Source organism: Miscanthus floridulus, chromosome 3 (genome assembly GCF_019320115.1).
Source record: "Miscanthus floridulus cultivar M001 chromosome 3, ASM1932011v1, whole genome shotgun sequence".
Lineage (NCBI taxonomy): Eukaryota > Viridiplantae > Streptophyta > Magnoliopsida > Poales > Poaceae > Miscanthus > Miscanthus floridulus.
In genome coordinates this window covers 125,025,809-125,051,179 of record NC_089582.1, presented here as the reverse complement: position 1 = coordinate 125,051,179, position 25,371 = coordinate 125,025,809, and the positions used below count along the sequence as shown (strand labels likewise).

Genomic DNA, 25,371 nt, shown 5'->3' with positions numbered 1-25,371 from the left:
GGCCCGCACCGACGTCGCGACGGCGTTTTGGCGAACACTGTGGTTTAAACGATCAACAAGTAAGCATTACAACTTTTTGGTGCCAAGGGGAGTACGAAACAACAAAGAGAAGAGCAAGAACTTAGCCCGAGACGGCTGGCCACGTCGAGATGGAGCTCGACGGCCATGGCGGCTCGGCCGCGACGAAATTCGAGCGCTCGGGCAATTTTAGCCGATAGCAGTAGCGTATATGGGTGAGGGAGTAGCGCAAGGAGCAGGCAAAGCTAATGGGAAGAGGAATTGGCTTGAGACTGCTCGATTGAGGTGAATTCGACCGACGAAGGAACTGCTCGACGGTGGTCGAGTGGAACAAGGAAGAACCAGCGGCAACGTCGACCGGCTCTGGTGTCTTAAGAAGAGAAGAGCATTCTAACTTGGCTAGGGGTAGCTCGGGCTGGCAAATGAGTGGCTTGCACGGCCTGGCTCATGAAGACACCGAGAGGACACGGCGGCGTCGATGAGCAGAGAGAGGAGAGGAGAAGAAGCACACGGTAGGTTACTGTAGCTCAAGACAGTTTTTCTCTTCTTTAAAAATTCTCCCAATCCATTCAGAATCTCAACTAGATCTTTTAAGCAAACTTGTTCAAAATAAAAAGACCAACAACTTTGCTTTAAGGTTCAAACCCAAATTCCAATTGGTTTAGAAAGTACAAATTCAAATGAACGTTCACTATTCATTGAATTAAATAAAGAATTCAAATTCACTTAATTTGTAATGGTTTAATAAATCTTTGCTCCATGACAAAACAACACCCTAATTCGATGTTATCGTAACATTTCATGAAATCATAACACCACTCAAATACAACATATACAAGGTATATGCAACAAATGAAATGCATTGATGCCATGATGCTTGATGATTATGCATGATAATGATCATGAGTAAAGTTTTATTAAGTGCTAAACATCTGGGATGTTACAGTGTGAAACATAAATCAAAGCAAGAACTCAAATTAATCAAATTGAAGTGAAGACACCAATATTTTTTGCCCCAAGTTCGACTCCTTTTGAGAAAGGAATTACGTTTTGCTAGAAAAGTTGTGAGCGACCACCAAAGATCAAACTCAAACTAGGTCTCTTCCAACCGTTTTTCTCAATCCACTATCTTGACTTTCCCTTACATAGGCCTTCACATACTTTTTTTTGTACGGATTATACAAAAAAAGCATAGCTCTTAGCCTCTTAGCTCAACAAAACGTCACAAGTTAACCCCCCTGTGTATAGATTTGTGCACCAACAAGCAGTGTACCCTCTTCTATTCACCGTTACTTAGATATGATCTATGTCTACAATATTAAAAGCAATAATTTTCTTCCTTCCATCTCTTGCTCTCCCCTCCTCTCTTCGTCACTTACTCCTCTCCCGTCTCAATCTGTCGTGCCTCACTCTCACCATTCCCTGCAATGTTTCACCACTCATGTCATGGTCTAGCATTCGAGCTCGTTTATATCACGGTGCACGCGTGGACATATGGCTTGATTTTTGTCTTTCTTAAACTCAAAGTACACCACATAATGGGCAATATATTTAAATTGATTCAATCTCTTGTCAATTTTTTATAAGATTACTATTTTATTGCACTAGCATTTATTATGACTCATGAAATTTATTTTGTTAAAGTTAGACTAAGTCTAACTAAAATCCAACAAAAAAAAACAGTCATTTCATTATTATTGGCATGAACGGCGCACATCAAATCGTCGGGGACATGTTTGTTACAAAGCGTGTAGTAGAAAATTCAAGTCCTCGACTTAGTACGGGTGCTCGTATTTTCTATATTTATTTTAGAATTTAACGGTACTATGCTTTCGGTGGTAGACGACGTCTCCGTCGACAGCGAGGCGCCTGTGGTGACTTCGTGAATCTCGAGATCTGCCGGCTCAGCCTTTCGGAGATGCTCATAGAAGTAGGTTTGCGTACGTATGTTCATAAGGGTGAGTATACGTGTGTGTTGTGAACATCTACTCTATAATTTAAAAAAAAATTCACGCGTTTCACTTGGATCAAGGCGAACTTTGTTCTTTTCACAAACAAATCGATAGGTCTGCGTCTGACCATTTTGTGCTTCAGCGCGCGCGCCTGACCGGCCGAAAGTCGTTCGTACGAACAAGTGCGGACGCGGGCAGATCTTCGATCCTTCGGTCCTTCTCGTCGGCAGCCCAGCGTCAACGAACCAATCCGGGCAGGCAGCCAGTCAGCCTCAGCCACGACCAGCAAAGCCTCTGGCGTCCGGCCCCGGGGCCCCGCGTCGCCCTCCCACGCGCTGGAGAATAATTCGGGCAAAAAAAAGCATCGTCGGCACTACAGGGAAGAACGTCTCCACTCCCCCGTACGCCGATACCCACTGACGCCAGCGCCCGAAGCCTCCCCGAGAAACAGGAGCCGGCGCGGGGATGGCGTCCATCTCGCGGAATCTCCGGCGATCCCTCGCCCCGGACCGCCTGCCCCGCCTGCCCCTCCTCTCCCAGCACCCGCGGGAGTACGTGACGGCGGAGTGCCACCGCCCCGTCGTCCTCCACAAGCGCGGCCCCGACATCCTCCACGACCCCTGGTTCAACCGGGTACGCCTCGGTTCTGTTCCGTCCGGGTGCTCGCGGGCGGGCGGGCGGGCGGTGGTGCTCCCTGTCTAGTTCGCGCTCTTGGGGGTTCTGAGCTTCTGACGCTGCTGGCTGCTGCTGTGCTGCAGGGCACGGCGTTCTCGATGACCGAGAGGGACCGCCTCGGCCTCCGTGGCCTGCTCCCGCCCAACGTCGTCTCCTCGCAGCAGCAGATCGACAGATTCAGTACGTGTGCCCCGTCCTGACGAGACGCTTCATTGCTTACTATGGCTTTTGGGGTTTGCTACTTGCTGCATGAATCGCCCTGCGGATCTAATTGGATCGGCCGCTGTAGTGTGGAATGGTTTTCGACGAATGTGGTGTTTGGCGGTGTTGGTGTCAGATCGTCCCCTGGGGCTTAGTTCAGCTAATGCTCCAATTGGTTAGCATGGTTAGCATTAGGAATATCTTTAGAAGCTATGGACAAACAGAAAAGCTTCCCTAAAAGTTTACAATCAAGTAATATGACATATTTATGGAAAGCTTAAGTGCGGAAGTTGCACATTCTTCCTATCCACAGCTAGAGTTAGAGCCTAGAGGAGATGCATCACTGATGGGTGGTATTCTAGCTGGGTTTACACTTTACAGTAACTATGTAAGCCATTTGGGAAAAGCATTATTACTGAAATAGACTGTAACTGTATTCTGCATATTTACTTTTTTTTTTTTTTAAATTCCAATTTATACTTTGGTTACAGTGCTTGATCTGAAACGGCTTCAAAGATACGTTAAAGATGGGCCATCTGATACTTATCCATTGGCAAAATGGCGCATCCTTAACAGATTGCATGACAGAAATGAAACGATGTACTACAAGGTGTGTACCTTCACAGTCTGGACATTCATCTAGGCACATCCTTATTCTTGTTGATGTTGCATGTTCTGTTAAGGAACAATATCTTTGGTTTACACCCCCAATGTGTGATTATGCACCTTCTGTGTTAACTTTATTGCCTTTGCAATATCAAACATAACTGATTGAGTACTCGTTGAGTTCTGTTTCCAAAATGGTTGCCTTACATTGTCTCATTTTTAAATAGGTACTAATAGATAACATTGAGGAGTATGCGCCTATCGTTTACACACCAACCGTCGGGCTTGTTTGCCAAAACTACAGTGGTTTGTTTCGACGGCCTAGGGGAATGTACTTTAGTGCAGAAGATCGTGGGGAGATGATGTCCATGGTATACAATTGGCCAGCTGATCAGGTATGGGTCAGTTCAGTGCTTGCCCAGCGTCCACATACTAATTGTCTTCTATAGTTGAGCTATTCCATTACCTTAGGTATAGTACAGTTGTGTTGAGATATACCTTTCGGTCCTTTGCATTTTGGAGATCTAAAAGGGCAAACATTTGCTGAAGAACTTTTTTACAATTCGAATTAAATGAAAAATGGTTATTTGGTCAATCTGTTTCAGGTTGACATGATAGTGGTGACTGACGGAAGCAGGATATTGGGCCTTGGTGATCTCGGGGTGCATGGTATTGGCATTGCTATAGGAAAATTGGATTTATATGTTGCTGCTGCTGGAATAAATCCTCAAAGGGTATTTTGAATGGTTCTTTAGGACTCTAATTTCCGATTCTTCTCCTCTTTCCCATCTTATTTTCAGTTCCACAATAAATTGGCCATTTTTTGCAGCCCAATAAAATTATTCTTGTGATATAACACTTCAAAGATTGGAATTGTTCTTTCGTTGCTTTGGTTTGGAGTAAATTTGATAATTTAATTTTTTTTCAAAGAATTATGCCCATGGAAGATATTCATCAAAGACCTATTTGACATCTGAGTGGATTTTTCTATATTGGGAACCATGTTCTTAATGAAACGATAATAGCTTGTATAGTACACTAGTGTTATCTAAAACGGAACTCTCAAGTAACCTACTGTTATTTCTTGACTTGCTTACTATTGGTTTTCATGTGGACAAATAGATAGTTGTCTTTCGTGTCTTTGATTGCTTTCTTACTTTTTTTCCCCTAGGTTCTTCCTGTTATGATTGATGTCGGAACGAACAATGAGAAGCTCCTTAAGGACCCTCTTTGTAAGATCTTGCAGTATTTATTTATCTATCAAACACCTAGTTTTGTTTTCACATATTTGTCATATCAAGCACCTAGTTTTTATTTCACATTATGGCCACTTTCTAACTGTAAAGGAGAAGATCATGTAGCAAGTGCCGTAGATATCCATGTTTTCTAACACATATAGTGGCACCTGTTCAAATTAGATACACTTGATACTTAGCAAGATATCAAGAAAAAATGTCATGTTATTCTAGTTTTTCTGAATTCCTTATCATACAGATCTTGGGCTACAAGAGCACCGTCTTGAGGGAGATGAATATGTCTCAGTTATTGATGAATTCATGGAAGCTGTTTTTACTCGCTGGCCTAATGTTATCGTACAGGTGCTATTTTGACATTCTATGCTTCATTTCATTAACATTTTCGTTACGTGAGGCTTTATCCCGAACCATATCACAATACTTATCTTGTATTTTTCTAGTTTGAAGATTTCCAAAGTAAATGGGCCTTTAGGTTGTTGCAGCGTTACAGAAAGACATATCGCATGTTTAATGATGATGTTCAGGTCAGTCCTAATTTCTGCAAATTTGTTCCTAAGATTTGCCGTCATGTTTGTGCCAATAGCCCCTAGTTTTTGGTGATATCATTGCACAATATTATACCAAGCTTTTAGAAGTGAAATAGAGCTTGAGGTTTTGACCTTTGACATCTGGTTAAAGTACTCTAGTTAGTATCTTCCATTGTTATCTAGAAGGGTCAATGTGTTGCTCTTGAAATGACTATGTGTATACAAAGGGAACTGCTGGTGTCGCAATAGCAGGCCTTTTAGGAGCTGTACGGGCACAAGGGAGGCCAATGATAGATTTCCCAAAGCAAAGGATTGTTGTTGCTGGCGCTGGCAGGTCCGGAACGCTCTCTGTCTTCAATCCTTTTTTTTCTCACTTGGTTTAAAATTAGATAACATGCTAAGTGGTTCACAGCAACTCTGTGTTTATTTTTCTGATAACTTAGCAGTTACCATATTCACTTCAGAAAGAATCTTGGAAATATGAGTAATGTTAACACTGCTGTTCAAAAAGAAATATTACCTCTACATTATTTCATTCTCTACAGTGCTGGTATTGGAGTGGTGAATGCTGCAAGCAGAACCATGGCAAGAATGTTGGGAAACAATGAGGTTGCTTTTGAGAGTGCGAGGAGTCAATTCTGGATAGTTGATGCCCATGTAAGTTGGATAACCAAGAACCATTTAACGATTCATACATTTGCAGGGTTGCCTATTATTTTATACTATCCACTCCTTCACCACTTGTATTTGGAATGGTAATCTTAATTAGAAAGAAAGGCTTGGGAAGTCACATGCTCTAAGAAATTTAAATGGACCACCACTGTTGTATTTATCATGTCGTGTCATTGAGAGTGCCTCTTGCTCTATAAGAATTGATTAGCTGTGCCCAATCATTCAAAATGTAAAGTTGTCTTTGTTTTTGCTAAGTTTTTGACATACTAATTTTCTGTACCTTTATGAACTCATAACCTGATTTGCATTTTCCCTTGTGTAGGGCCTAATAACAGAAGACCGAGAAGATATCGATCCAGATGCACGGCCTTTTGCTAGGAGAAAGAGTGAGCTTGCTCACCAGGGCCTAAGTGAGGGGGCAAGCTTAGTTGAAGTGGTACTGTCTAATCTTGTACATGGTGCTTTTATAAGCATGATGCATTGTGAGGTTACTAATTTTTAAAGGATGAACTACCACACTTTGTGAAGGAATATGTATTCCCAAAATAAATTTCTAATATGGACCCGGTTCATTACTGCACTCTTTATTGAGTCATGCTCTTTTCCAAAGAGACCAAGTATGAATTTAGGTTTGAAAAGTCCCCCTCCACAGCAAATACTAAGGAGCATTCATTGCTGACTGTTGTGATGCAGCACCGCATACAAAATGACGCCTCATGACTTTTAACACAGTTTATCTGTGGTCTAGAGCTAAGGCCATTTCATGTGGTGTTAGACTGACTCAGATCATTAAACCCCACCCAACTTGGGGTTTTCAGTTATTTCTGTTTTTTCTGGTCTGACATGTTTTTAGATTTTCTTTTCAAGATTAGCATTTATGGAATATTACAATTATCAGCTTATGTATGTATATTTAACATTAAAAAATGACTTAACAAACTGGACTTCAGCTTATGAATCTGAACATCTGGTATGGTACCTTGTATGTTGTGCAGGTTAAAAAGGTGAAGCCTGATGTCATACTTGGATTATCTGCTGTTGGTGGTTTGTTCTCGAAGGAGGTAAGAATAGTTGCATGTTACTTTCTGCTTATTCCAAAGCATTTACTCTAATGCTATAGTATTAATATTAATTCATGCTTACTGTGCAGTTACTTTTTTCACCCTTCTACTGGTTTCCTTATTGCAACTTCATTTTTATAAGATAAGTAGGGGAGAGCACTACTGACTTTTTTCCTTGAACCGGCAGTAGAGCTGCCTGTTATTATATCAAGAAGAAGGGAAAGGTGCAAAAAGAAAACAAACCCCATCAGGGCCTAACATACACCTTACACCCCACACTCACACAACTCAAAAAAGGAAAAACATCCTCGCCAACTGGAGCGATGCAAGCAACCCTAGACCAATAACTAAGACTCAAGACCAAAGGGACTCCAACTCAATGGCATCGGCAGAGCGCCACAGAGAGGATTCCTGCTGAATACCCTGGACAAACTGAGGAATGTTATGATTCCTCCCTTCAAAGACAAAACCATGACTATGTTTCCACAAGTACCAAACCACTAACATGACCTAGTAGTGAAATTAGGCCTTGCTGATTTTTCTTTACCTCGTTGCCTTATTGGACGGAATAAGGGAATGATGGGGGATCTCCAGTTAAGAGCCGCTGGCTCAAAAGTTAACTTTAAATTACAAGATCACAAACATAACCAAATCTGCAGAAAGTTGCCTTTTCCATCTATTCTTAGTGCCCAGCTATGTGTATTATACAAAGCCGTCAGCCAATTGGATGAAGTCCAAATTAAGCTACTATATGCAAGCATAAGTCCTCATTGCCCATAGATCTCCATCTGTCTGAAGTGCAGGCCTAACTGGAGTCTCACCACATTTTTTGCATGGTGTTGAAACATAGAAAGCAAGTTAGCAAATCCACATAATATTTGGAGAGAATTGAATGAATCATTTTCTGTACAGTTGCTACAATTTTTTTAAATAGAGTAAATCACAATGTAGGTTCCTAAATAAGTCGGTAAGCTACAGAGCTGCACATTTTAGGTCCCTCAACTTGTATAAGTGATCGGGTCAACAAAGGTCCAACTCATACCAATATTGAAAATTAGATATCGTATAATGTCTTTAGCTTGATCTAAACTATTTGTCTGGCTACATGATATTCAAGTAAGAAAAAACACTCAATCCAAGGGGAGAGACATCCCAAAGGTGTTTGCTTGAAAGGCCTAGAAAAGTTAACCAGAATCCAGCTCTTACCTGTATGGGCACTGCTGTCAGCATGTTTTTTTTTGAGGTCAAACTAAGGGGTGGGGTGGGGGGGTGGATCAAACCGATCCCCACCTGATTTTCATTCCACAGATCCTGGCAAGCCGGTGGGTGGAAGGGTGCAAAGCACCTAATACAGGGGGTCGACCCTTGAAGGTCAAAGAAGTACATGAAAGAGGGAGAGAGAGGGACTACAACAACAACACTTAACATAAACATAAACAACAACAACACAACAACAAGGGTAATCCTAGACACAAGCCGAATGACGCCAACCGATCGTCGATTTGCGCCACCGCCGAACAGCATACTCGCCGGTTTCGCCGTGGCCATTGTGCCCTGCACCACTCCTCGTAGCTACGCCGCTTCACTGCCACCCTCCATCTGAGGACCAACCAGCGGAATGGGGACTAAGAGTGGTGACGGACACGCAAGCCCAAGATCACCGGACACGGCGACCTCCCTTGAAACTGATGGTGACACCTACAGCACTTCCGGGCCCACGTACCACCATTCAACGCCGTCCATGGGGAGGAAACCTTGGAGGGGAATGGCGGCAGCGGTGGAAACACCACCTGACATTAGATTTTCTGGCACTATCAAGGAGAGCGCTGACGGAGCAGAGACGCCAGAGGAGGACACTTGTCGAAAAATGGGCAACGACCGACAGCCAGGGCCAGTCTCACCCAAGAGGGGAGCAAGGAGCAGGGAGGTACACACCAAGAAAGGAAAGGGATAGGAGGGGGGTGGAGAGGACAGGGAGAGCTCAAATTGGCGTCGGGGACATAGATGGCCACAGGTAACGATGCCTTCAACAAGGAAAGTGACATCCACAGACGCCACCGTCGTAGACGAAGCAAGGGGGTCTTTCACCCAGAGACGCAGCACTGTCAAGCAGGTAGCAGTAGCAGAATCTTCAACAACGCCTCCAGGGAGGGGCATGACGCCACGTGCGCCATCGTCGCCGGACCATAGCAAAGCCGGATAAGGCTTTCACCCAGATTCCATACCAACCTAGCACGCCGGACTTGGCCAGCCACCACCGGCAGCTGCAACAGGCCACACTCTAGTGTTGATGAGGAAGTTCGCCGACTTGACGTCGCGGAGGATGACGGGATCACGGGACGGCCATGGAGGTGCGCCTGATCGGCTCAGGTACGGCAGCGCCGGCTCCACGCCCAGGTACTCGCTGATGACCTTCACGAGCTGCCGCGGTAGGGCACACCTGGGACAGCGCCGCCGCCCATTCTGCTGCCGCAGTGTCGCGAGGCTGGAATAGACGCGCAGGCCCAGATCCAGCCGTGGCAGCGGCGGGCCAGTAGCCGGCCGCTAGACTGGCCAGCCATGGCCCGGCCATGCAGTTTGGCAGCCACCGCTCGCTGTCGAGGGGCCCGTGGAGTGCGGCCACCGGAAGCGGACACCGCCGCGCCCGTCGGCCTCGTCGGCACCGGATCCGGGGCGGGGCCGCCGGATCTATCTGAGGCAGACTCGGCAGCACTCCGAGTCGGACCCGTGACCTTCCGCTGCTGGTGTACACGGTCTGGATGGTGAGGTCGCGGGACTCCGGGGCGAGCGACACGTTCACCTGCACGGCCTGGGCGCAGGTGCGCGCTGTGCTGAAGGTGATGGAGTAGGACATGCACCGTGCTAGTAAGCTGCTGCCGGTTGGTCGCGTCGTTGCCCAGCCGCACGGCCCGTGCGCCCTCAGGCACCACCAGAAGTCCAGAACCATGACGTTCTGCTGCATGCCATGACCGCGACTTGCCCACTCCCGCGAGTGCGCACTGCTACCTGGACGGATCTCGGCCAACTCGCACGCTGCATCTCGGCCACGTCGTCGGCTGCATCTGCGCACCGATCTAACGGCGCGCCGCCCGGGCGCGACAGATCCGGAGTAGGGGTCACCGGATCCGGACCCAAGGGGCATGGATCCGGCGGGACGCCGGTCATCTAGCTCGCTGCCGGCCATCCTTCTCGCTGAAATTTCTGAGCTCGTCATGAGGGAGAGGAGGGGAGGAGAGGAGGGAGGAGGTGGGAGTTGGTGCGGGGTGAGCCTTGTTGGGCGCTGCTCGGGCCCTTGTTAATAGCCTCACAGCTGCAGGACTTACCACCATGCTACAAGTATGTTCTCCTTTTGGTTCTGGACAATATGATACTAAAGTAAGGTCAATGGAAAACTGATGTCTTTGTAAGTTTGTATCTTGAGAAATATTTGTGTATTTTCAAAAAAATCTACTACCTTCCCTTTGCTATTACTGATCAAACATGTATTCAAAGTTTAGCTTCACCAAACATTTGCACTTAAGTCAGATCCGAGCCTGCTCTCACATGGTTAAGCAAGTTTTACAACTGAAATATGCAGTTCTCGAGTTCAGAGATCTAGCGATTTATTTGTGTATGAGTTTAGGATACTAGAGTGCACCTTACTTTGTCAAATAATACATATGAGCTATAGCACTAGTTGCATTTGTACTAATTTTCAAAGGCTTCCTGCAAATGACAAGTGGATTGCATCTATTTTGGCCATTGTACTCACTGTTTTTTGACTTTGAAAAGCTACAAGATATTGAAGTGCATGCTCATAATGGGGTACTTGTACCATCAGGTTCTAGAGGCACTAAAAGATTCATCCTCTTCGAGGCCAGCAATTTTTGCAATGTCCAATCCAACTAAGAACGGTTTGTGCCGTGTAATTTTTCATCTGATGTTCATTATTTGCTGCATCTCTTATCTAATTATGTACTCATTCCATTTTGTAGCTGAGTGTACACCTGGGGAAGCATTTTCAATTCTAGGTGAAAAGGTCATCTTTGCTAGTGGGAGCCCATTTCATGATGTGGATCTTGGTACCTCTTTCGATTCATAGTCCTTGTAACTCATATTTATAGGTAGGATATCAATTTTTCATATGTTGACTCTCAGCCATTAATGCATCTTACAGGTGATGGGAAGATTGGCCACTCCAATCAAGGGAACAATATGTACCTCTTTCCTGGGTTAGATAATTATCATTATCATTATCATTATGCACTATGCAATCGGGTTTTGTTCTTATGACTGGTTTCATTTTTGGCTTCTTTGCTGTGCAGAATAGGGCTTGGAACCCTTCTGTCTGGTGCTCGGGTTATCTCTGATGGAATGCTGCAGGCTGCAGCAGAACGGTGACTCCCTTGACCTCTTACTATTAAACCTTTTAACACAAATACACAATTGGGCTATTACTTACATCTTTAACTGTAAAATTTACTGTGTCATTTTTTCTGTAGTTTGGCTTCATACATGAAAGAGGAGGAGGTTCTCGAAGGGATAATTTATCCTCCAATCTCCAGGTTTTATAATTCTAATTTGATCTTCCTGTTTGTGTTGTATGATATGCCTTCTATTCTAATATGTCCTACATGCAGAATACGTGACATCACTAAGGAGGTGGCAGCAGCAGTTGTGAGGGAGGCAGTAGCAGAGGATCTAGCTGAGGGATACCGTGACATGGATGCACATGAGCTTGCACGACTCAGTGAGGTGGTTATTCTCTTCATTTCCCAAGCAAATTATGTTATAGTCTTATTATGGCCTTTTTTTTTAACCCTGAAGTCATGGTGATGCAGGAAGAAACTATTGAATATGTCAAGACGAACATGTGGAGTCCTGTCTATCCAACAATAATATACAAGAAGGACTAGATTGCTCTATTTGCTATTTTGCATATGTTCAATGATCATGTATGATATACTTTAGGCTGCGTTCTGGAAGGTACTCCAGAAGTGTATGTACGTTACTTATAAGCAAGCAGCTTTCATTGTTCATCGACCTCACTTTTAATTGAATTTAGGACACGAGGCCCTATTGGGCCAATAATATGGGCTACAGTTCCTGACGTACTCTATCGTGCTGAACATTTCCCATCTAAAATATCAGCTGTACCACTACTGGAACTCCACTCCACTCTTTCTCAGATGTTAAAATCCTGTGTGTAACTTTGAACACAGACCAATGACAAGGCCATAAATTTGCCAGAGGAAATCTGTTCTGGCTACTTGCTTGCCAAAATCGTTTGATGGTTATCTCTTTCCTTACAATTTATTTGTTTCATCTGAAATATCAGTTGTGAGTTTTTATTTGTTGTTGTTGAGGTTAGAGAGGATGAAGTTACTTATGTTTTTTTGCTATTGATATTCGAGAAGATTTTTACTTAGTTTTTTTTTGCTGAGATTTGAGAAGATGAGATGAGAAGAATACACCAGCTATATGGCTCATCCGTGCTTAATGAGCTCTATGACTTGCATGATCTATATGCACAAATTGGGAGCAAGTCCTACAGCCTGGCAAAAAAATGTTGTTAACACATTAGCCAGACAAAAAAAAAAAAACTGAATTGCATGATATGGGGTGTTTCCCATACCCTTCTCATTCTCACATTCCACTCATTTTTCTGTTTGGAGAATGGAATGAATTCAATCTCTTAGTATGCATGATTAGTATTAACATAAAGAATAAAACAATCGTACAAAAAAATTTTACGGGACAAACTCATGATGTACCCTCCTATTTAGAACGGTATCATTCCTCAAACCAAAGGCTTTGGTAAGTTTGTTCATCAATTGTAAATGTCAAAATTGAAAAGCAAACCCTTCAAACATGGCATGGAGCATGGGCAACTTCATAAACAACGAGACTGTTGGAACGTGGGTTGCTATGTAGGGAATATGAGTGCGAGGTGGAAGGCCTAGGCTTGAACGGCCGGCGGCGAACTGGCGGCGCCGTGCTCGGCGCCGAGGGCTTAGGGCTGGAGCGAGGGAACGAGAGCGCTAGAGCGCCAGGAACAAGAGAGATTAACTCTAAATCTTTGGCTAATGTTTCATTAACAAAAGTGTTTCCTACTTATAACAAATGCCTAATGAACTGTTCTGAATCAAAGGGATAAAATCACATGAAACAAACTCCTAAGGAATCAGATCCTGATAACCGCGGCGACGCCGTAGAGCTGGTGACCGCACACTGGCGTCACGCGCCCGTCTTGGTCCACCGCTCAGCCACTCGACTTGTTGCGGCGCTTGTAAACTTTACCGACCATAACATCATTCCCCCCTAGACGAACAACTCGTCCTCGAGCTGGATGGAGGGGAACTCAGCGTGGAGCTCCTCCAGGGTCTCCCACGTAGCTTCGGCTTCCGGCAGGCCCGCCCACTGGACGAGGACGTGCCAGGCGCCGCGACGAAGTTGCGCATGTAGAGCGCGTGCTGGCTACGGAAGGTGACGACCATGGTGGAGCGGAGGCAGCACCGGGGGTGTAGTTGGCGATGGACCCTGGAACGGCTTGAGGACGCCCACGTGGAAGACGTCGTGGATGTGGGCGCCCTCTGGGAGACGCAGGCGGTAGGCAACGTCGCCCACGCGCTCTGTGACCTAGAATGGCCCGGCGAACCGTGGGCTCAGCTTGCCCCACGACCCGAGCAGCAGTGACTGCACCGGCTGGTGCAGGATGCGTAGCCACACCCAATCGCCCACTGCAAACTCCAGAGCACGACAGTGGCCGTCGTAGTAGCGCTTCACATACTCCTATGCTTGAAGAAGGCGCTCTCGAACGTCGGCGAGGAATGCGTCATGCTCCTGCAATAGGGTGTCCACGGTGTCTGTGCGCGCGGTACCTACAGTGTAGGGGAGCAAGGCCAGCGGAGGGCGGCTGTAGATGACTTGAAATGGCGAGGTGCGTAGGGTAGAGTGATAAGACATGTTGTAGCAGTACTCCGCCCAGGGCAGCCAGTCGAGCCACGCGCGGGGGCGATCGCCGGTGATGCAGCGGAGGTACATCGCAATAGTTTTGTTCACCGCCTCCGATTGCCCGTCCATCTGGGGATGGAATGTCGTGCTGAGGCGGAGCTTGACGCCGACGAGCTTGAAGAGATCATGGCAAACATGACTGGTGAACATGGGTCCCGATCACTGATGATGGAGTCCAGGAACCCGTGCAGGCAAACAATGGCATCGAAGAAAGCCTTGGTGACCGAGGTGGTGCTGTAGGGGTGGCTCAACGCAATGAAGTGGGCGTGCTTGGAGAAGCGGTCCACCACAGTAAGGATGACGCTCTTGCCATGGACCTAGGGAAGGCCTTTGATGAAGTCGAGCGAATTATCAGACCACACCTGCGAGGGAACATCCAGCGGCTGCAGTAGACCCGCGGGTTGAAGCTATCCCACCTTGTTCCACTGACACACCGTGCACGCACGCACGAAGTCGTGAACGAGGGCACGATCATGCTCGACGACGAAGTTGGTGCGGAGGCGATGTAGGGTCTTTTGAATGCCTTCATGCCCGGTGGAGTGGGCGAGCTCGAGCACTGTGGGCATGAGTGTGGAGGCCACCGACATGAAGACACAGGCACCATGGAGGATCAGACCATCCACAACGCGCCAAGGTGCACCGCGCTCGGCGACGATGGAGTCCCACAGAGCGTGGAGCTCGACATTGTCATTCAACTCGTGTCGCAGGTCGTCTAAGAGGGCGAAGGATGGCCCAGACAGTGCACCGCGTCGCCATCCTCACGGTGGGACAGGGCGTCGACGATAGTGTTGTGGTGGCCTGGCCTGAATTCCACAGCAAAGTCATATCCAAAAAGCTTACTTACCCGCTGATGCTGTGGTACCATGGAGAGACGCTGATCGAGCATGAATTTGAGCGCACAGTGGTCCGTGCCCATGATGAAATGCCTCCCCCAGAGGTATGGTCGCCAGTGTCGAACGGCTTGCACCAAGCCGATCAACTCCTGCTCATAAGCGGCGAGCTTCAAGTGCCGGGGCGTGAATAGCCTGCTGAAGAAAGCGATGGTGCCGACAACCTGGTGAAGCACCGTGCCGAAGCCAGAACCGGACGCGTCGTAGTCCACGGTGAATGGTTGCTCGAAGTTTGGCAGGTGAAGAACAGAGGCCACAGATAGGGCGTGCTTGAGGGCGTCGAACACCGCTGCGACCTTCTCGGTGTTGACATTTCTTAGCGTAACTACTAGGTCTGTATCCCTAGCAATGGCGCTAGAAGTGCTCGATGGTATTTCTTAGCAACATCACTAGTATGTAGCAATGCTACTAAGTAATAACCTTGATAGTTCCTTAACAATTTTAGATATTTATCCACAAGCGCACGGAGCTATCATTGTAGCATTTCACCCGGAAGTATTTAGGGTATCGTTAATTTATATTTTCCCAAAGGAAGACATTTGATTAAGAGTCTAGTATGGATATGAACTTGAATAATAATGCTTGCAAATACACCAATGTTTATAGTAGGGGTAAATACGGTGATTTCAAGATAGTGGACACGCACTTGGCATTCCTCAAAGGATAAAATGGAAAAGAAAGAATAAAAGAAATTCCTAAGTCGAGCAGCCATTGGTCTAGTATAGTCATACAAATATTAGTTAATGGTCATACAAGCTACATAATTAGTTTTAGGGCTAAGTGTGAAGCAGGTCGGGAGGCCACCGAGTACTGGTCTGCCAACAACCTCATATGACAATTTAGACTCCTACACCCCAGTCGAACGTGGGGGGTTACAAGAGACGAACAGGGCTATCACCACCTGCCGCCTACCCCTCAACCATGGAAAGGGACAATGCATTCATCTGTCTCTCCATACCCAAGCACCATGCTTGCGTATATAGAAACTACCCAAATCCCCTAGGCCCTTGACCTTACGGATCGACAGGTAAAGAACTTGGGCACACCTAACGGCACGATGAACCACCACCTCAACTTTGCTCTAATCCCGATTATATAAGTTATATGAATTGTTAAGCATAAAGTTGTGTATGCTATTCTCATGACAGACAAACTATACACTAGTTCATATATCAAGATTATAACATAACAACTATACTATTCTTCATAAGTATGACTATAAATGTAAGATGAGAGCATAACTTTGGAAGAACTCATATTTCTATTCATACCCAAAGCTCACTTCTTCCAAGGAGCCAAGCTCTCCAAGGTAGCTTTGCCTTGCTCTAAAGCTACTAAAAAGTAAAAACTACAACTAGAGAGTGAGGTAGTGGTGTGAGGAGTAGCTCAAGTTTGAGTGTGTGTTGAGAGAGGGGGGTTGCCCCTCTACTTTTACAAGGCTCTAAGGCGGTGCTCTGGCTATTCTTGGCGTGAAGCCCCGGGCTGCACCGCCTTAGCATGAAGCCATGCTGCTGCCTGTCGAAGGAGAGGCTGAGGCATGCTAGCAGGGGGCCGACCGCCCCTAGGACCGACCGCCCCTTGACTGCGCCACCTCGCTACCGCCTTTACGTGGTAGACCATGGGCTGGTCATGGATCACTGCTCCGTGGGTTTTTGCCCAATTTGAATTGAGTTAATGGGCATCTCCCTTGTTCTTTTGTGCAAACTAGCGTCGGAAAGCGCCTTTTGGTGATTTATTCCATGTATTTGTGTTTGTGACCTGCAAAATAATGTTCTCCAAATATATGTGGAACTTGGTTAATAGAAAATGCATATGTGATTAAGATTGCTTATTTCTTCTCTTTTTGTGTCTTAATTGGTGGTCGGATTTGATCGATATAGACCTCCAACAAGCTCCCCCAAGCTTAACCTTTGCTCGTCCTGAGCAAATAGCTAAGTTATTGGTTGTTGATCAGTAGTTTTTACAATGACGAATATAATTCACAAGTGCCATGCCTATAACAAAGTATTCTTCCTCAATTTAGATAAGTTGGCTTTCTATCCACCCTTTTAACTTAATCCCTATGGGGCTTATTGCTTTTCCAAATTCTTGGGCGGTTGCAAGATAGAACGGTTTTAATAGAATTACAGATCATTTATTTTTTGATCAACCTTCTATCAGGAGGTTTTATGAGTTTTGTAAAATAAAACATAAGTTCCTCAAATGATTCACTCGATCGCTCAATGTGTATGATCCTCACCAAGGCTTTTGCCTTCTTTTCATCCTATCTCTAAAATGGCTTTGAGTGGAGTTTTAGGTAAGTATGAATGAGAGACATACTTACATCACATATATTGCTAAGTCAAAAATCAGATCCAAGGAGATGCAAGTCATATACTTTGATCAAGATGTGCAAGTGTGTGGAATATTTTCTAATCCTAATATTTTTGGTACTCCTTTGATCATGACTTTCTCTCTTTTGATTATTGCCTTAGAAGTATGGACTATCTTTCTCTCTCTTTTTTCTAATACTTTAGAACCTTCATGTGTTCTATTTTTTTCTTTTTCTTTTCTTTTGCCATTTTGAGAGCTTCATGTGTCTCTCTTTTTTAGCATAGCCCTATACTTCTTTTTTGGCATATGAAAACTTTGGTGAGAAAGGTTCATGACAAATGAATAGAGTTTTTTATTTGGTGGATGGAAAAAAACATATTTTTGCGTAACTCTTAGTGTAAGAGTCAGCATTTTATTTGTGGGTGTACGTGAATCTTGATCATGGGTGCATGATGAGAATCTCTACAAGGGTCACAATAATTTGACAAAACTCAATATGAATATAAGTAGCATGTGACTAAGGTTTGAATTTGAATCATGTCATATGGCCGTGGTAGGAGTTTATAACCATTGAGGAACTTTTGATTTAAGCATTTTAAAAAAAATAAAAACTCTGGATGTCAAGTTTCTCTTAGAATAAAGTCATATCATATCCTATTTATCATATCATAACTTGCAACAACTTAGAAAAGGATCATGCTTTTGCAACCCACAAGTTTCAAGTTTTTAGGATGAGACATTTTGATGAGGACATCGCCAAGATGAAGTCGAGGACAACTCCAATTCGAGAAGGGGAGGATGATGAGGACATCGCCACGCTGGACACATCGACGCCATGGTCTTCCCCAAGTTGCAATTCGTTTCCAACTCAGCTGCCACGTCGTCCTCGGATTCAGCAGACACGTCGTCACTGTTTCGGTCATAACTTCCTCATACGACATCAAAACGGGCCGTTCTTGTATGCGTTGGAAAGGGGACGACGATGCTGTCGTTTTGGATTTGGTCCTAGCTCCAGAAGGTCCGTGGATCATTCTGTGTGACCACGGCAAGGTGCTGCGTCACCTATTTGGGCCAACTTGGCCATGTATCGTGTCGGGCCTTAAGCCCAAGTTGTGGGCGCCCAACCCCTGGCCGTCCCCAACCCTAGGTCGAGTCTTAGACTATAAACACAGCCGCCGCCGCTGCTACACAATTGGGTTTTGTTTAGAGTTTAGTTTTCCATCGAGAAACTGAATCGTTCATTGTAACTGTGGTGACAAATCCTTTTACAGTGATCCAGGGCCCCCGTTCTTGATCTCCTCCACTGTGTCGATTAGTCCTTTGGAACCGAGTTCTTGAACCCTCTATTGATATTCGCGTCATTCATATTTGCAATTTCAGATTGCGTGTTTTACCTTCTTGCTTGTGCTCTTCGATTCGCTTGCAGGAAAAGCCTTCTTGGCGAGGTCAATCAAGTTGTGCTTGGTTGATAACCAACGGAGCAGTGGTGTAACGGTTGCAGGGTTCGAATCGTGTCTGATTTGAAGCCGGATCGCCAACGTCGAGATCTCCACAAATCGAACTTACCGGCTACCTCTCGGAAGATCGGGCCTGTACTCATCAATTGGTATCAGATATTTCAGGTTTACCGCGAGGTATAATCTCGTTTGCCTTAGATTCATATTTGTTCATTACCTAGAGTCCACAAAAAGCCCAAAAATATTTCAATTTCCGCTGTCCTATCGCCCTTTGTGCCTTTGCAATTTCGTTTTAGATTCATGTTGTTGAGTTTGTGTCCGTGGTCGAGTCTTGTTGCTGGTTTAGGATTGTGTTCGTGGTCGTAGTTCAATCGCCCGTTGCTGTGATTTTGTTTTTCACTGCTATCCCATCCACCGTTCCCAAACAACAAGTCGTAGCCACCACATTACTCGACTTGCCCTGCTAGGTATCAGATATTTCAGGTTTACCGCAAGGTATAATCTCGTTTGCCTTAGATTCATATTTGTTCATTACCTAGAGTCCACAAAAAGCCCAAAAATATTTCAATTTCCGCTGTCCTATCGCCCTTTGTGCCTTTGCAATTTCGTTTCAGATTCGTGTTGTTGAGTTTGTGTCCGTGGTCGAGTCTTGTTGCTGGTTTAGGATTGTGTTCGTGGTCGTAGTTCAATCGCCCGTTGCTGTGATTTTGTTTTCCGCCGCTATCCCATCCACCGTTCCCAAACAACAAGTCGAAGCCACCACGTCGCCCTCGGATTCAGCAGACACGTCGTCACTATTTCGGTCATAACTTCCTCATATGACATCGAAACGGGTCGTTCTTGGATGCGTTGGAAAGGGGACGACGACGCCGTCGTTTTGGATCTGGTCCCAGCTCCAGAAGGTCCGTGGATCATTCTATGTGACCACGGCAAGGTGCTGCGTCACCTATTTGGGCCAACTTGGCCATGTATCGTGTCGGGCCTTAAGCCCAAGTTGTGGGCGCCCAACCCCTAGCCGTCCCCAACCCTAGGTCGAGTCTTAGACTATAAACACAGCCGCCGCCGCTGCTACACAATTGGGTTTTGTTTAGAGTTTAGTTTTCCATCGAGAAACTGAATCGTTCATTGTAACTGTGGTGACAAATCCTTTTACAGTGATCCAGGGCCCCCATTCTTGATCTCCTCCACTGTGTCGATTAGTCCTTTGGAACCGAGTTCTTGAATCCTTTATTGATATTCGCGTCATTCATATTTGCAATTTCAGATTGCGTGTTTTACCTTCTTGCTTGTGCTCTTCGATTCGCTTGCAGGAAGAGCCTTCTTGGCGAGGTCAATCAAGTTGTGCTTGGTTGATAACCAACGGAGCAGTGGTGTAACGGTTGCAGGGTTCGAATCGTGTCTGATTTGAAGCCGGATCGCCAACGTCGAGATCTCCACAAATCGAACTTACCGGCTACCTCTCGACAAACTTAAATCTAGGGAATACTAAGTTATAGCCTAGGCACAAATGAATTATAGACAGAGCAACTATTCATCATTTCAACAAAAGAGAAATTAAACATTCTTAAATCACATATAGGAGTGGAATAAATATTTTTATTGTTTTTATCATGTTTATTTTTTTGGAATTTTATATTTCTTGATTTTTTAAATGCTAATAATTTAAATAAATGCAGAAAATAAATAATGCAAAAATTAGAATAAAAGTTAGTACTTACCTTTACAGGGGTCCTCCCCCAAGCTTAGCTTGTTGCCAGATGTGCAACATGATGCTTGCTGATGATTCCGAGGTGATTTATTTTATTTAGTATATCAACCAATGTCTATGTTTAGTAATTTTGGCACAATGATCAAGTCAACATATTGATTACGATAGACCGATTAACCTAAGCACCTTGCTTAATTTAAATAGTCTCCGAAAGTATGATCGCGCAAGAACCATACTCTGTACCAAAATATACTTTGTATAGAACAAGCGGGATTTATTTAATGGAAACAGAGGTAAAGAGGTGAACTTTATTATTATTTATCATTTTCCTTTATTAGTGCATAAACTAGGAATTCAAAGTTTTTTAGCATAATTATGAAGATAACTATCAATTTACCTTTGGCAAGGACTCACCTTTTAAGGTCCAATGAGTAGGACCCTTCCCCGTTTATTTCTTGCTTGGTGAAGCGCCCAATCCCGGAGGAGTGGATGCAAATGGCTGCTCTTTCTTAGGCCTTCACACCATCTTGTTTGTTTTTGGTGGTGTGGTGGTGGACTTCAGAGCTGCTTCTTTTGGTTTCCACACCAGTTTGTTCTTCTTTGGTGGTGTGGGAACGACCTTTGGGATATTTTCTTTTGTCATTTGTTTAACTTTTTTCTGTTGTGGCTTCTTTTTTATTTCTTTGTTCTTTTTCACAGGCCTGTCCACCATTTGAGGTTGGATATGGATCTCCCTTAGGCCTTGTGGGTTTGGCCTATACTTGATACAAATCATGGAGCATTGCTCCTTCCTGGGCCTGAAGGCGAACTTTTCTTCATTACCATGGATATTGAAGCGGATCTCTCCGGCTCTAACATCAATTTGGGCTTTTGCAGTGCTTAAGAAGGGTCGCCCAAGGATGAGGGTTGATTCTTTTGCGACCTCCATGTCAAGCACCATGAAGTCGACAGGGACGTAGCAATCTTGGATTTTTACCGCTCATCTTCGGCTATCCCCGCCGGAGAGCGGACCGTCGAATCAGCCAGCTGAAGCATCATCGGTGTTGGTGTCAATTGCGTGAGGTTCCGCTTGTCGAAGATGGCCTTGGGCATAATGCTTACGCTAGCCCCAAGGTCGCACAAGGCTTGGTCGAAATATTGGATCCCAATGGAACATGAGATTGTGGGGCACCCAGGATCCTTTTTCTTTTTAGGAAAGTCAAGTATAGCAGCGCTACACTCCTCTGTCAGCTTGATGACTTCCATGGATGGTAGTGGTCGCTTGTTGTTGATGATGTCCTTGATGTACTTGGCATAGGAAGGTACATGCAAGATGTCCATCAGGTGGACGCTTACATGTATCTTCTCGATCATCTCAACGAAATGAGCGAATTGCTCATCCACGGCCTGCTTGTGGTTCCTTATGGGAAACAACAGGTAGCTGGTGTCGACGAAGTCCTTTGGTGCTGTCACCTCTTCTTGTTCTTTTTCTTTTTCTTTTGTCGAAGGTTCGACCTCTTGGCGCTCATTTGCTTTTCCTATAGACTGATTAGGACTTGGTGGATCACGAGTGGTCTTACCACCCCTCATGGTCACCGCTTTTACATTTTCACGAGAATGTTTAGGTTGAGCAGGATTTTTTCCATTACTATCAATAGGAATTGCAGCAGCTATTTGAGCTAGTTGTGTTTCTATCATTTTTCTAATGGCAGAAGTTAAACTTTCAATTTGAGAATTTATATTTTCAAGAATTTTATCATTGGTTGTAAGCTTTTTAGTTACTTTCATTTATTTTGGCTTGGCCGAATACCAAGTTTTTAGTGAAGGTTGATTTGAATTGTAATTGGAGTTATAGTTCGAATTACCTTATGGGCGGGACTGGTTGTTCCACCCATTATTACCTGGTTGGCAAAACCCGTTGTTGATGAAGGCAACTTCTTCGTGGGTTTTGGGGTAATCATTCCCCGAATGGCCAACGTTCCCACAGACCTCACACATCATGTGTGAGTCCATGGCCTGGACGGTGCCTATCAATCTATCATGGTGTCTTTCTCTTGGGCCCTTTCCTCCAGTCTTTTCATCAATAAATCTATTTTTACGAAAAGCATATCCGTCTCCTTCATGGTATGCATTCATTTTTGTGATTTTCTTTCCTCCCCCAGCTTTGATTGGACACCATTTTATTGATGAGAGCCTTGGACTCATCAATGGTGAGGGAAAGGAAGGCGCCTCCAGCAGCAGCGTCGATGTGGCCCCTAGACATAGGTATTAATCCATCATAAAAAATTTGGAGCACTAACTAGTTTTCAATTTTGTGGTGTGGGCATGCTTGGATGTACTTCTATAGCCTCTCCTAGGCCTCGGGAGTGGTTTCCATAGAGCTTTGCTAGAAGTTCAAAATTCATGCCCTCAGGGCATTGATTTTGCCCATGGGGAAGAATTTGGTGAGGAACGCCATGGAACATTTCTCCCATGTCTTGATAGCTTCCTTCTCCTTATAGAACCAGTGCTTCACTTTTGCTGAAAGGGAAAAGGGAAACAAGCAGAGCCTGATGCTTGCGGGCTCAACGCCCTTGATGACGATTGTGTCGTAGAGCTCGAGGAAGTGTTGGAGATGTGGGTTTGCGTCCTCGCTAGGCAAACCATGGAATTGGCTTGCCTACACTATCGTGATGAGGCTGGTGTGGAGCTCAAAGTTTCCATTCCCTGTGTTGACAGCGGGCCCAACAGTCACGTTGGCAACAACGGGGGTGGAGTAGTCGTGAAGCGTTTTAGCCATGCTTGGAGTAGCGGATGGTGTGGGGTGACTGATTTGACTGTCTTAGGAGCGGCAGAAGAAGAAGCGGCACGAGACCATTTCTTCCTTAGGAGTGTCTCTGGATTTTCGATGTAGTTTTTCGACAGGTCGTAACCGATCATACACTATCCTATTTTCATCCACAATAGGAGAAAACAAAGCAAAGTTGGCCTGCATAAACAATGGCTACCTTACATGCATATTATCATGAACATGTCCTACTAGATTCTTTAATCAACATGCCTTCCCCGACAACGGCGCCAGAAATACTTGTTGACACTTCTTAGAGTAACTACTAGGTCTGTATCCCTAGCAATGGCGCCAGAAGTGCTCATTGGTATTTGTTAGCAACATCACTAGTATGTAGCAATGCTACTAAGTAATAACATTGATAGTTCCTTAACAATTTTAGATATTTATCTGCAAGCGCACGGAGCTATCATTGTAGCATTTCACCCGGAAGTATTCAGGGTATCATTAATTTATATTTTCTCAAAGGAAGGCATTTGATTAAGAGTCTAGTATGGATATGAACTTGAATAATAATGCTTACAAATACACCAATGTTTATAGCAGGGGTAAATACGGTGATTTCAAGATAGTGGACACACACTTTGGCATTTCTCAAAGGATAAAATAGAAAAGAAAGAATAAAAAAAATTCCTAAGTCGAGCAGGCATTGGCCTAGTATAGTCATACAAATATTAGTTAATGGTCATACAAGTTACATAATTAGTTTTAGGGCTAAGTATGAAGCAAGTCGGGAGACCACCGAGTACTGGTCTGCCAGCAACCTCATGTGACAATTTAGACTCCTACACCCTAGTCGAACATGGGGGGTTACAAGAGACGGACAGGGCTATCACTACCAACCGCCTACCCCTCAACCATGGAAAGGTACAATGTATTCACCTGTCTCTCCATACCCAAGCACCACGCTTGCGTATATAGAAACTACCCAAATCCCCCTAGGTACCTGGGCACACCTAACGGCACGATGAACTGCCACCTCCACTTTGCTCTAATCCCAATTATATAAGTTATATGAATTGTTAAGCATAAAGTTGTGTATGCTATTCTCATGACACAAACTATACTATCGACACAGAATTTTCGCCTTCGTGCCAAGGACACACGCAACAAGCCAGAAGGGTCCGCTCGATGGAGCAGATCCGCCTAGCTTCAGCGCAAGGGTGGTCAATCCTGCGCAATCCTCCTAAGACGTGCCAGTCAATTTGACCCTGCAATTAACAAGGAGAGAAAGCTTATTAGTAATTAAGGGCAAAACGTGCTGGTGTTGCCAGATAGTCCCGAATATGCAGCTCTGAGAGCCGATATGAGAGGAAATCGACTAAATAGCTGATCCTAGCATATTCACAAGAATGAATCGATTAAAGCTCATGGGGTTGTATAAGAAGGATCGGTTATCATTCAGGATAAATATTATTTAAGCAAATATTAATCAATGGCAATAAGATATCAATGATGATTGGTTTATACTGAGCCAATGATTACAAGTAACCGAACTCCTTTTATTTAAAGAAACAACTCTACACCTCTTAACCATTTAATAAAGGTAAATCTAATGAACATGTTAGATCTCATCTATCGTCATGACCAGTGGGACATGAGGCAGAATCATGTAGACCGTAGTAACAATAATAGACTCGATGACCCTAACTCATTACTAATATCAGTGGGGCATGAGGCAGAATTATGCAGGCCGTAATACCATAACAAGATTATGGGGCTAACGCATCTTTTAACTTATCTCTACTTCAATGATCTCATAATGTGAACTGTTTGTGAAAGCATTTGATATTAGCTAAACAGCCGATTCAGGCATAGCGCACAGTTAAGGTCATGTCTTCTCAGGAACAGGTCTACCAACTAACGATCTCCACTCCACGGTGCCAACAGTGGGGTGAGAGGTAGAATCCCACAGGCCATGATGACAGGCCATGGAACGGTTTTCATTAACTAATAGATCTACTCAAGATCAAACATGCCTTAACCGCACGCTATGCACTATTAAGATTGACTCAAAACAGCCAATAAAAAACATAACTCATCACTTAAGATGTAGATTAGATCAGTTTTAGATTAGCAAACGATGAGTTGAACAAGATATAAGGCCGATCTAGATCAATCTCAATCAGGTAGAGTGATATTGCTGTAATTAGATAAACAATGAAAGCAACAAGCAATATCGGTAACTTAATGAATCTACCAAAGACTGCCATACTAAGGTAGAGCTGATAACTTG

At 44.7% G+C, this 25,371-nt stretch overlaps 2 protein-coding genes across 2 annotated transcripts; one reads left to right on the top strand and one right to left on the bottom strand.

Moving 5' to 3' along the window:
* Positions 1-2,282: 2,282 nt before the first annotated feature.
* On the top strand, positions 2,283-12,174 carry LOC136542340 (NAD-dependent malic enzyme 62 kDa isoform, mitochondrial). The gene is made up of 19 exons (XM_066534726.1): positions 2,283-2,603; positions 2,729-2,825; positions 3,338-3,456; positions 3,680-3,847; positions 4,058-4,186; positions 4,624-4,684; positions 4,947-5,050; positions 5,149-5,232; positions 5,463-5,569; positions 5,781-5,892; positions 6,230-6,343; positions 6,903-6,968; positions 10,789-10,861; positions 10,943-11,029; positions 11,125-11,179; positions 11,273-11,344; positions 11,450-11,512; positions 11,588-11,702; positions 11,789-12,174. The coding sequence occupies exons 1-19, from the start codon at positions 2,436-2,438 to the stop codon at positions 11,861-11,863; spliced, it is 1,869 nt and encodes a 622-aa protein (XP_066390823.1). The 5' UTR covers positions 2,283-2,435; the 3' UTR covers positions 11,864-12,174.
* Positions 12,175-21,301: 9,127 nt separating this feature from the next.
* Positions 21,302-22,006, bottom strand: LOC136544356 (uncharacterized). The gene has a single exon (XM_066536550.1). The coding sequence runs from the start codon at positions 22,004-22,006 to the stop codon at positions 21,302-21,304; it is 705 nt and encodes a 234-aa protein (XP_066392647.1).
* Positions 22,007-25,371: the final 3,365 nt, after the last annotated feature.